Source organism: Glycine soja, chromosome 5, assembly GCF_004193775.1.
Source record: "Glycine soja cultivar W05 chromosome 5, ASM419377v2, whole genome shotgun sequence".
NCBI classification, from domain to species: domain Eukaryota; kingdom Viridiplantae; phylum Streptophyta; class Magnoliopsida; order Fabales; family Fabaceae; genus Glycine; species Glycine soja.
Window position 1 is genome coordinate 8073006 of NC_041006.1, and position 12551 is coordinate 8085556.

The 12551-nt window shown below is 35.5% G+C and overlaps 1 protein-coding gene across 1 annotated transcript; it reads right to left on the bottom strand.

The window, feature by feature from the left end:
* Positions 1 to 182: 182 nt before the first annotated feature.
* On the bottom strand, positions 183 to 9893 carry LOC114412271. The gene is made up of 2 exons (XM_028376095.1): positions 8100 to 9893; positions 183 to 1963 (listed from the first exon to the last, which is right to left on the bottom strand). The coding sequence occupies exon 2, from the start codon at positions 1951 to 1953 to the stop codon at positions 487 to 489; it is 1467 nt and encodes a 488-aa protein (XP_028231896.1). The 5' UTR covers positions 1954 to 1963; positions 8100 to 9893; the 3' UTR covers positions 183 to 486.
* Positions 9894 to 12551: the final 2658 nt, after the last annotated feature.

A 12551-nucleotide genomic window follows, 5' to 3' on the forward strand; every position in this document is an offset into this window, starting at 1 on the left:
AGGATCAAACGGACAGATAGGAAGTAAGAATGCAGTATGATTAATGAAATGAAAATATAAACTTGAAAACAGATATCAAGGTCACACCGGAGACCGGCTTACAAAACCCAGGTTTTCATAAACAAAGAAACCGAAGCGGCGGCAGAGCCGCACAGGATCGGTGAAGGGAGAAGAGAGAAGAATGAAAAACAGAAATTTATTGAATCTAGAAAGAAGCGCTTACAAAAATCTTGTTTCAGAGCACCTCTCTTCCGAAACCTGAAAAATGACTAAATGAAAGGGTGCCTCACAACATGCTTGAGGACTCCTTATATAGCCAAATATCTAAGACCGGTAGTTGCCGGTAGTTTTGACCGGGACTATTTGACTGTTTGTTACAAGACAAGTAGTTTTGACCGGGACTTTAATGACTACAGGACAGGTAGTATTGTCCAGCATTAATTACACATTAGTTACAAACAGACGGTTTTGTGACCGAAATTAAATTTAATCTAAACAGATACCAAAACAATCATCTTCGTTTTGGTAAAAGGGATCTTCTTCGTCTTCTTCAACAGAACTTGTTTCTTCCTTCTTTGAGGATGAAGCTTCTTCTTCCTGTTGTAACATTTGTAGAACTTCCTTCAGATTTTTAGCTAAGACCTCCTTTGATGTCGATCCTGCTAAAAATGCTGCCAGATGAGACTTTTGGTTCAAGAACACTGAAGTCTCTGGATCAGCCGCTTTGAGGAATTCTGGATGGGATTTGAACCATAGTTTTACTTGTTCTGGATCCGCTTTGGATGAGTCAAATTGTGTCCACCATTTTACAAATGCGTGTCTTTGTAGTGATGGATATTGATTTGTCTTTTCAGTCTTGCTGTAGCGATATTGCCATGAGAATATCCATGACAGTGCAAAGCTTGAAAAGTATTTAAGATCTGCTGGAATTCGTGATTCCTGCGAATTGTATTGTTTCTTAAATTGGGAAAATCCTTGTTGGACCGTTTCTGGGAATATCTCTGGGATTGGTCCAAAGAAGTCCCACCATTGCAAAAACCAATTGGGAAAATTGTAAATTGTGTTGGTCTTGAAATATATTAGCCATGAATGCTTGAAGCGGGTATTTTGGTGCCAAAACACCTTGGTCCAAGCATCAACGTAATCCCAATAGGTATAACCTACCGGATCAAATGGAACTGAAAATCTCTTCCCTTTGTTCAAGTCTGAACCAAAGTGTCTTGGTTGAAGAACTTTTAGTATTTGGATGGTTGAATGGGTGTTTAAGGTTTGGTCTTTTGGATCTTTGAAATGTTTGATAGATACTGAGTTTGAATCTACCAAAATCAATTCATAAAAAGTTCTTGTCTTCAGGATGGTGGTTGGTTTGTAGTGAAATCCTGGTGGGAAAGCCTTGGCCGTCGCCTTGAAGGGATTTTTGTCCCAAAATTCAGGTTCCATCTGCAAAACAGTTAACAATTTATTTTTATAAATATAATTGTTAGTTTGTTTGGTAGGTGGTGTTTGAGCTTTGGCTAAAGGTAGTTTTCCTTTAGTATTGGTGGCTGTTTTGGTCATTGACGCATTTTGGATCATTGTTTGTAAATTTGATTCAGATTCATCATCAGATTCTGAGGCAATGTCTGCCCAAGATTTTTTGATTATTTTTGGAAATTTGGTCAGACCCATGTCTTGAAGGGCCTGAAGGGTTTCAATTGGCCAAGCATAGTCGGCCGATGTTTGTTTGGCGGTTGCCGGTTTGGGAGATTCCTGAGTGGATGGCTCAGGTTTGATTGAGGCAATCTGGGTTGATGACCCTTCTAAATTGGTTTTCTGGGTAGATGACCCAGCCTGGGTTGGTGACCCAGAAGAGGTAGATGATTTCTTCATGGTTGGTTCTGGAAGAGCCAGCCTGGCTCCTTTGCCTGTACTCCTTCCTCCCCGTAGGGAGATTCCCGATGCCTTAGGAGGCATTACCACTTTTCTGTAAGAATTCACGGGTAAGGTAGTCAGGTAATGAATTTGAGGTGCCCTTGATGTATTCTATGTCAAAATCAAAGACACTTAAAATTGCTTGCCATCGTGCAAAAATTTGTTTTGAGGCAAGGTTTTTTACATCTTTTTGTAAAATATCTTTGGCTGATTTACAATCAACCCTGATTAAAAATTTTTGGTTTAATAAATCCGATTGAAATTTGGAAATGCACAAAACAATTGCTAAAACTTCTTTTTTAACAGTTGAATATTTTAATTGTGCAGGATTCCAATGTTTTGATGTATATGCAATGACATGATCTTGGCCATGGACTCTTTGTTTGAGGATGCCACCATAACCTATGTCTGAAGCATCAGTTTCGACAATTTTAAATGCCTGTGGAATAGGAAGATACAGACATTTAATGGATTGGACTTTGACTTTGATTTCTTTAACCGTTTGTGTATGGAGGTCAGACCAAGGAGGCGGATTTTTCTTCAGCCTATCATGTAATGGCTTGACAATATTATTTAAATAGGGGACAAATTCTCCTACGTAATTTAGACAACCTAGAAATCTTTGTAACTGGGTTTTGTCTAAGATTTGGTTGGGGAATTTGCTAGCAAACTCTATTGACCTTTCGATTGGAATGATTGTACCCTGATATATATTGTGACCAAGGAATCGAATTCGAGTTTGGAAAAGATTGATTTTTGATTTGGAGACTGCCAAACCATTTTGTTTGATGATATGTATGAAGGTTTGGAGATGTTTGAAATGTTGGTCAATGTTTTGGGAAAAGATTAAAACATCATCTATGTAGACAATGACAAATTTTGAATAAGGATTGAAAATATCATTCATAATTTTTTGAAATTCTGAAGGGGCATTCTTCAGCCCGAATGGCATCACGTTCCATTCATATTGCCCGAAAGGTACAGTAAACGCTGTTTTGTACCTGTCTGATTCTTGGATTTGGATTTGCCAAAATCCAGATTTCATATCAAATTTTGAAAATATCTTCGCAGAATTTAATCTGTTAAGCAAATCTTTTTTGTTTGGAATAGGATATCTAATCCATTGTAATGCTTGATTTAATGGTTTGTAATTTATGACTAAGCGGGGTGTTCCACGCTCAATCTCAGATTGTTTGTTAACATAAAAAGCCGCACAAGACCATGGGCTTTTGCTTTTCCGGATTAGGCCTTTATCAAGCAAATCCTTGATTTCCTTTTGACAGTATTGAAGAAGTTCTTCATTCATTTGGATTGGTCTGGCTTTTGTGGGAATTTGTTTTTCCCTAAAGTCTTTCTCATAAGGGAGATCGACAATATGTTTCTTTCTGTCCCAAAATGCATGTGGCAATTCAGAACAAACGGTCGATTCAATATGATTTAATAAAGATTGAATTCTTTCTTTTACTTGGGGTTTTCCCAGTTGTATCTGAATATTATTAAAAGATACTTCTTCTTTTAAGAAGTTAATTTGATTAATCTTATTTTCTATAAGGTTTATATTTCTAGAAATTGGTTTAGTAGAAAAATTAAATATAATTTTTCTTCCTAAATAATTTGTGGTTATTCCTTCATTGGATATTTGGATGGGAAACAGGGCTCTAATGAAGGGCGTTCCTAAGATTACTTCATTCTTAAGGTTTTTTACCAGAAGAAAGTTTGTGTTAATCTTAAGACCTTGGTTTTCAATTATTGCATTTGATAGCTTAAAATTAATTTTTAATTTTGAGCCATTTGCCGTACTTAATTTTTCTGAGGTTTTCTCAAAGAATTTTGTAGGAATTAATCCTTCTAAAATGCAGTTTGAATCAGCCCCTGTATCAAATAGGGCCATTGTTTCTAAAACGAAATCATTAATAATTATTTTTATGTTTATGTAAAATTTTTGGATTTTAATCTTGTTGATTAATCCCATAAACATATCATCTTCTAAATTTTCTGGTTGGTTTTCCTCACTGTTGTTGGTACTTTCAGAATCACTGTCTTCCTCAAGTTGAGAAAGAATGATTTGATGAATTTCTTGTTGTTGACGAAGTTCTTTTACTTCTCTTTTTAGATTGTTTATCTCTGTTTGGAGATCTTGGATTGTCGTTGGTTTGGTTGAAGAATTTTCTAATCTCTTGAGTATGTTACTTACATCAAATTTGTTGTTTGTGATAAAATCCTTTTGTCTAGGTTTTACCTCTAATGTTTTCTTGAGTTTTTCCAGAAAAACCTTCTTTTCCTGGGGGTCAGGTATGGAATTGATTGCTTCAAACAAGAGATCTTGTTCTCTCGTTAGAGTATTGATTTGCCCATCATCATCATCTGTTGATGATAGTTGGTCATCTTGTTGGATTAAGTTTAGGTTTTCATCGGAAAGCACGGAGGATGAAGTTTCTGTTTCTTCCTCCGAGGTTTCTATGAGCAAATTGTTTATTTGCTCTTCAATTGCGGGTTCTAGGTTAAGATTTCTTAACTTCCTTTTTAGCCTACAGTATTTGCTGATGTGGCCTTGTTTTCCACAATTGTAGCACGTTATTTTTGATTTTGTTTTTTGTTTAGGATTTTCCATTCCTCTACTGGTTGATGGTTTGTGTGAGTATCTCCTCCTTGGAAATCTCTTTGTATTGATCGGTTTATTCTCATGGATTTCCTTTTTAGAGGATTGTTTTTTCTTTTGTTTTGGACAGGCCGGTAGACCAAATTGTTCGCAGAAAGAACCTAAATCTCTCTTTGTTTGAGCCTTTTCTTTTGCTAATTGCCTCTGAATTTTGTCATCCTGACAAATTTTTAAGGCTACCTTTTGGACGTAAGAAATTAATTGACCATAGCTTAAACTTTCATATGGAATATCTCCATTGGCAGATTGACTACGGATTTTATCTCTAACCTTGTCTCCTAATGATCTGGGAAGACCAGCTAGAAATTTTTCTTTCCAAAAAGGTTGTTGACTATCTTCTCTTGTGTAAACCCTAGTTAGGAAAGTATCTCTATACCACCTAAAATCCGCTAAGGTTCTACACTTAAGATTTGACAATAATTCTGCAGACCTATCTTTCCACAAGGATGGGTCTCCAATGAAATGTTGGGCTATTGTAAAAATTAATGTGTTAACAGCGTCAGGAATCTCTTTATCATCGTCATTAGTAATGACTTTTCCATTGAGATCCGTCTTAACTGCGCTGTAAATTTTTGATTTCTCTTCGTTAGTGAGATAATTATCCCACCATCCTTTCAGTTGTCCAGAAAATCCTGCCACTAAGATATCTATAATGGTCTCTTCTGAACATTCATGGGAGGTTTGGTAAGCCGTAGCTACCATGGTCATATGTTGGAGTGTATTCATGATGTTATACTCCGTTTGTGCATCTATGTTCCATTCATAGATGTTGTTTGCACTAAAACTCTTAAAATTGTTTTCACCTCTTTCTTCTAATAGAAGGTCAGGGGCAGTTGGACGTTGATAATATAATTTGGAGGGTGTCTTCCAGTGTTTGGAATTAATTGGGTTTATATTCTTCTCTGACACTGATCCTATCTCAGTTGTGTTATCTGAGTTTTGGTCACTATCTTCATTAATAACATTGATTAATTTGGAGGTACTTCTTGTTACCATTTTGGAAGTATTTTCCGAGGCTTGGGGGGTATCGGGAATGACTTTAAGTAAACTACCAATCTTGTTTAGTAATTCACTATGGTTGTCACCTACGCCTTCAATTAAGGATTTAGTTTTTCTAAGTTCCCTAATTTTTCTTTTAGCCTTCTCACTAACTTTGAAAGGTTTGAATAAAGGTTTCTCAATGGGGATCTTTGGCGAAGTTTCCTCAATTGGTTTTTGTTTAGGAACTACCTTAGTTTTTATGGTTTCTCCTAAAGCTTGTAAGTATTTGTTGGTATAATTTGCCTGTTCCATTAGGCTCTTAATGTCTTTAGAGGTTATTTCCTCGTTGACATCTTTTGTTTTGAATGGTATTGCCATGACAGGTTTATTGTTACTGTCTTTGATGTTTGGTAGTTGATATTGTGTTGCGGGAGGTAATTCCGATTGGATTAACTCACCATCCTTCACTTGCCAATTTGTTATGACATTTGTTGTTGGATCACCTATGATGTCTTGTTTCCAAGGGTAATCTATATCCTTTCTGATGGCATAAGCATGAAACCAATCAAAGAAAAGGACATTGATTTTGACTCTTTCGACAAATTCGTAGAACTTGTCTTGGATTTGTTTTCTGTTTGCACCCTTGTAATGTTGGAAAAACCATCTCCTTTGAGGTTCATTCTCCGGAGAATAGAAATCTTTCCTAAGGGTTTCCTTATCAATGCTAAAGTTGTCAAATAACATCATAAGGTTCCATAGAAGAGTATGTTGGGGATTGGATCGACTTTTGGTCGTCCTCCTGTTCTTGGTTGTAAGTTGTTCTAGGTATGCTAGAAGTAGTGTCTAATCCTTGGAGGTTTACAGTAGGGAACTGGTTATGTGACTCAGATCTGGTTAGTCCTACTGGAATTGAACGGGTTCTAACTGAAAAAGACCTTCTGGTTGACTCATGTTCAGACCTAGAGGCTTCTATTCTTGATGAAAAAGAATTTCTCCTATTGAAGGTTATCTCTACCTTTCCGGAGTTATCTTGCTTAATATGCTCTATTGTTGGAGCGGGTCGGGGAATAGACGGTGTGGCCTTATCCATAACCCATCTTTCGGGAAGAGTTACTTCATCCCATTTTATTTTTCTTGGGAGAGACACGTTAGCCTTTGTCATATCAGTGATAAACAAGGTTGTTTCTCCTTTTTGAGGTTTTAACAGGACTCTAGATGCACAAGTATTCATGACCTTGTACTGGATCCTATAAATTAAGGCTGCTGGGATTGATCCTTCTTTCATGTCAAGGCCATGAAAGTGGATGTTTAAGAACATAGAGTCAAGAATGTTTCTGTCCATCAGACTCACTGTTTTGTTTGGATAACAATTAAAATATATTGGACCTTGTCCTAAGCTGGTTTCGACTGTTCCAATTAGGGAGTCTTCGAATTGATTATGCCTAATATCTCTTAGACACATTAAAACTGCTGCATCTATGCCCATATCAATTAAGGGCTTGATGGCTACTTGTACACAACCGATGTGTAAATATTTATACTTACGGCTATGCTCATAAATTGAACTTTTTGAAAGTAGATGAAATTCTTCCCCTATATCTTGTCCTAGAGGAATATTGTTTTCTACTGTTTTGATTATGTAATCAAAGTTGTGTTTGTCTTTAATTGTTTCAGGAACGTATAGTTGATCCTGAGGGATTTCTGGAATGTTCCAGTCATCCATGTTTTGATTAATATCTTCGAATCGGACTTCCTCATCGAAGAGATTGTGTTTTGGGGCGACCTCTTGGGTCTGGTTATCTTGATCACTTAAGAGATTGGTGTTTCTTGAAGAAGATGAAGAGGAGGAATTCGAGCGAAAAGAAATACGGGAAAACGATCGCAATAATCTAGACATGATTAAAACATTCTCTAATATCTTTGCCCTCATTTGGTTCCATAGGAATCTTTCCGTAAGGCTATATGTTACAGAACTTCTTGGATCTGAATAAATGGAAAAGAAGATTTTTTTTTTTTTTTTTTTTTTAATACAGACAATATAGTTTGAACATTACTCCTATAGCCACCAGTATATTATGTCTCAATATTTTATTTGAACAATACACCTTAGCCTTACTGCCCTTTCTCATCCACGGGACTTACTGCTACAGTATCATTCAACTAAAATATCAGACTGCTGTGCTTCCAGAAAATACTGTTCAAACACATACTGTTTAAATTAAAATTACTGTACATGCTTTAGATCCATAAGTTCAGTTAACATATGCCCTTACGGACACTATTCCTACTTCCCCATCAGGCTCTGATACCAGAGGTCAGCGGAGTAGGATCAAACGGACAGATAGGAAGTAAGAATGCAGTATGATTAATGAAATGAAAATATAAACTTGAAAACAGATATCAAGGTCACACCGGAGACCGGCTTACAAAACCCAGGTTTTCATAAACAAAGAAACCGAAGCGGCGGCAGAGCCGCACAGGATCGGTGAAGGGAGAAGAGAGAAGAATGAAAAACAGAAATTTATTGAATCTAGAAAGAAGCGCTTACAAAAATCTTGTTTCAGAGCACCTCTCTTCCGAAACCTGAAAAATGACTAAATGAAAGGGTGCCTCACAACATGCTTGAGGACTCCTTATATAGCCAAATATCTAAGACCGGTAGTTGCCGGTAGTTTTGACCGGGACTATTTGACTGTTTGTTACAAGACAAGTAGTTTTGACCGGGACTTTAATGACTACAGGACAGGTAGTATTGTCCAGCATTAATTACACATTAGTTACAAACAGACGGTTTTGTGACCGAAATTAAATTTAATCTAAACAGATACCAAAACAATCATCTTCGTTTTGGTAAAAGGGATCTTCTTCGTCTTCTTCAACAGAACTTGTTTCTTCCTTCTTTGAGGATGAAGCTTCTTCTTCCTGTTGTAACATTTGTAGAACTTCCTTCAGATTTTTAGCTAAGACCTCCTTTGATGTCGATCCTGCTAAAAATGCTGCCAGATGAGACTTTTGGTTCAAGAACACTGAAGTCTCTGGATCAGCCGCTTTGAGGAATTCTGGATGGGATTTGAACCATAGTTTTACTTGTTCTGGATCCGCTTTGGATGAGTCAAATTGTGTCCACCATTTTACAAATGCGTGTCTTTGTAGTGATGGATATTGATTTGTCTTTTCAGTCTTGCTGTAGCGATATTGCCATGAGAATATCCATGACAGTGCAAAGCTTGAAAAGTATTTAAGATCTGCTGGAATTCGTGATTCCTGCGAATTGTATTGTTTCTTAAATTGGGAAAATCCTTGTTGGACCGTTTCTGGGAATATCTCTGGGATTGGTCCAAAGAAGTCCCACCATTGCAAAAACCAATTGGGAAAATTGTAAATTGTGTTGGTCTTGAAATATATTAGCCATGAATGCTTGAAGCGGGTATTTTGGTGCCAAAACACCTTGGTCCAAGCATCAACGTAATCCCAATAGGTATAACCTACCGGATCAAATGGAACTGAAAATCTCTTCCCTTTGTTCAAGTCTGAACCAAAGTGTCTTGGTTGAAGAACTTTTAGTATTTGGATGGTTGAATGGGTGTTTAAGGTTTGGTCTTTTGGATCTTTGAAATGTTTGATAGATACTGAGTTTGAATCTACCAAAATCAATTCATAAAAAGTTCTTGTCTTCAGGATGGTGGTTGGTTTGTAGTGAAATCCTGGTGGGAAAGCCTTGGCCGTCGCCTTGAAGGGATTTTTGTCCCAAAATTCAGGTTCCATCTGCAAAACAGTTAACAATTTATTTTTATAAATATAATTGTTAGTTTGTTTGGTAGGTGGTGTTTGAGCTTTGGCTAAAGGTAGTTTTCCTTTAGTATTGGTGGCTGTTTTGGTCATTGACGCATTTTGGATCATTGTTTGTAAATTTGATTCAGATTCATCATCAGATTCTGAGGCAATGTCTGCCCAAGATTTTTTGATTATTTTTGGAAATTTGGTCAGACCCATGTCTTGAAGGGCCTGAAGGGTTTCAATTGGCCAAGCATAGTCGGCCGATGTTTGTTTGGCGGTTGCCGGTTTGGGAGATTCCTGAGTGGATGGCTCAGGTTTGATTGAGGCAATCTGGGTTGATGACCCTTCTAAATTGGTTTTCTGGGTAGATGACCCAGCCTGGGTTGGTGACCCAGAAGAGGTAGATGATTTCTTCATGGTTGGTTCTGGAAGAGCCAGCCTGGCTCCTTTGCCTGTACTCCTTCCTCCCCGTAGGGAGATTCCCGATGCCTTAGGAGGCATTACCACTTTTCTGTAAGAATTCACGGGTAAGGTAGTCAGGTAATGAATTTGAGGTGCCCTTGATGTATTCTATGTCAAAATCAAAGACACTTAAAATTGCTTGCCATCGTGCAAAAATTTGTCTTGATGGCTCAGTTAACATATGTTAATGTTGAATATATATATATATATATATATAATATAAAACCTAAGTGCATGCTTTAGTGTTGCTTTCTCAAACTTCTTTAACTCCAACTTCAATCTTTTAGCTATTGTTGTAAATTTTAACATTGTTATTATTTGATTTAAGGTTTTTTTTATGTTTCTTTTTTATTACTGAAAATGATATGTCAACAGTGACAAACCTACATGACCTATGAAGGTGTGTACTTGTAGCTCTTTATTTTTTAAAATTTATTAAATTTATAAATAAAATTTTATATTTTTATATTTTATTTTATTTATATTTATATAATTGAACTCATTAATTTTATTTTTTATAATTTATATCTACTGATTTAGAATTTTGGATCCTCCATATCAACCTTACTATTTTATAGGAACGTTGTGTTGCATGAAATAAACGAACATACATATACGTGTCCTTTTTTTTTTTACTGGGACAGATCATGTCCTATTTTTTATATATATCCCTGAAATAAATTTAGGGGAAGAGAATTGCTTCCCATCTAAGATAAAAAGAAGTCTCTGGGCTTAACCATTATAAAGAAACTTACATTCACCATATTTAAAGAAAATAAATAGATTCGAACCTGCTAACAATTTTCATCAAATTGAACTAAGCTTTTATTTTCTGGAGTTTACACTTTTTAAATTTTTTAATCAGGAATTGTTTAGATAAAATATATTTTGGTCCTCATTATTTGCTCCGGCATTTCGCACTGTTTTCGATTGCATCAAATAGCAAAGCTGCAGTCTCTTTTCGAAAAATAAAGAGTAAAGATTAAAGAAAACATCAAACACATAGATTAACTACTAAGGATTATTTCAACTTAACTATATATTTTGAATTCAATTTTTAAGTATATTTTAGTTTTTATAATAATTCTATCCAACTCAACCAATGTTTCAAGTAGAATAGATGATACTCAGAATTTATAGGACAAATGATTAAAAAACATCAAATCAGATACTTCATCTCTTTCTAGTACCTTTAGATTCGTCCAATTAAACACTTTCCTTTTAGCAAAAGTTTACAGAAATTGTTTACTATGTCTCATTTCGTTAACTTGCATACCGTTACTAACGCTCCATCGTCCTCTTTTTCATAATCAACCTTATTCAGGAAACCATAAAAACAATCAACCTTATTCAAAGTTATCACAAGAAATTTTAATATATTCTTTTTATAAGTTTTATCTATATATGTATTCTTTTTTTTAAAGTCTAATGTCTTGAAAAAAGTTTAAATTCTATGTGGGGCGAGCTATCTCTAGTGTCTATTTAGAATTGGAAAAGGACATAGATAACTAGATATGCTTAAATTCAATCAAGATGGGTGATAATTTTAATCATTAAAAAAGGAAGGGGCTAGTAAAAAAGTGCATCTATTTCCTTTAATATATCTTTATTGTTGTACCATGTTTTTCACTTGCAATTTTTTTCCACGGGTTTAAAAACTAGAAACAAGTAATCAATAATGGAGAGTGAGACTGAGATAACGTACTTGCTGTACGATTTTGCACGCATGTGTATGTAAAAGGTCAAAACTACAGTGTTGTTTTGTTGGTTTAGTCAAAGTGCTAAACTGTTAATGTACATTTCTCTAGGAGATCTTTTGACTAATGATTCATCATGATTAAGAGGCATCAAAGATCCCTAAAATGAGGAAAAAAAGCAAAACTAAGGGCCCTTGATAACAAAACCGCGCAGAAAGAACTAATTAGTTCAGAACCCCCCATTTCCTACCTAGGAGACATTAATTAGTATCACAAACATTTGGTGAAATTTTCACCATATTATTAAACTTTTAACGAGTGTTTGTACAAAATTATGAATGGGAACATTTGGTCATGGTTACCTAAGCGGGTTTTTATCCTAGGATCAAGTAGTACTAAAGATTCTTGTGCCTCTAGAGTTCTTGGCATCTACTTTTAACCTTGTCCACGCAGATTCTTAAGATGCACTCTATACATCTTTTACGAGTGATAGGCAGTAGGCACGTACCAAAATTTTGGTTATCCCAGGTTCTTATTTATTTGTTGAATATTTCATCTCTTACTACAATTCTGAATGAAAAAAAACATACATTGATTAATTGTTGAGAATTGTTAGGAATACAAACTCTGTCATATGTTGGACATTTTAGTGTAATTGATCTCTTTATTATGTTAAAATAAGAGTGCACGCTTGTTTTAATGTAATAACGAGATGTTCGGTTTAGGCAAATTTTGGAAGTTACATGGAAGTTACTAAAACTTCCATCAACGGTTGAAAGTTATTAAAACTTCCATCAACGACAGTTTTTAAAAGGATAAAACTTTCATCAACTGCTAGAAACCACTTGTTCTTTGATCATAAATAATCATTCTGGTTCAGAAAGCATAACGGGTGACAAAACATACAAGACCAAAACAAAACTCTTGAATTATAATCTTCTGATTTTATCCGATTGAACAATTTTGGTTGAACCCCGAAATTTGATTCAATCTGAAAGTGTTATACACGACTTCAAATTTATCCAGTATCATCTCGATTTTTCAAATTAACCAAGAAAAGATTG

What these genes read in the sequence shown, in the direction of transcription:
- LOC114412271 (XM_028376095.1), bottom strand. Translation starts at nt 1,953, where the DNA reads ATGCCTCCTAAGGCATCGGGAATCTCCCTACGGGGAGGAAGGAGTACA.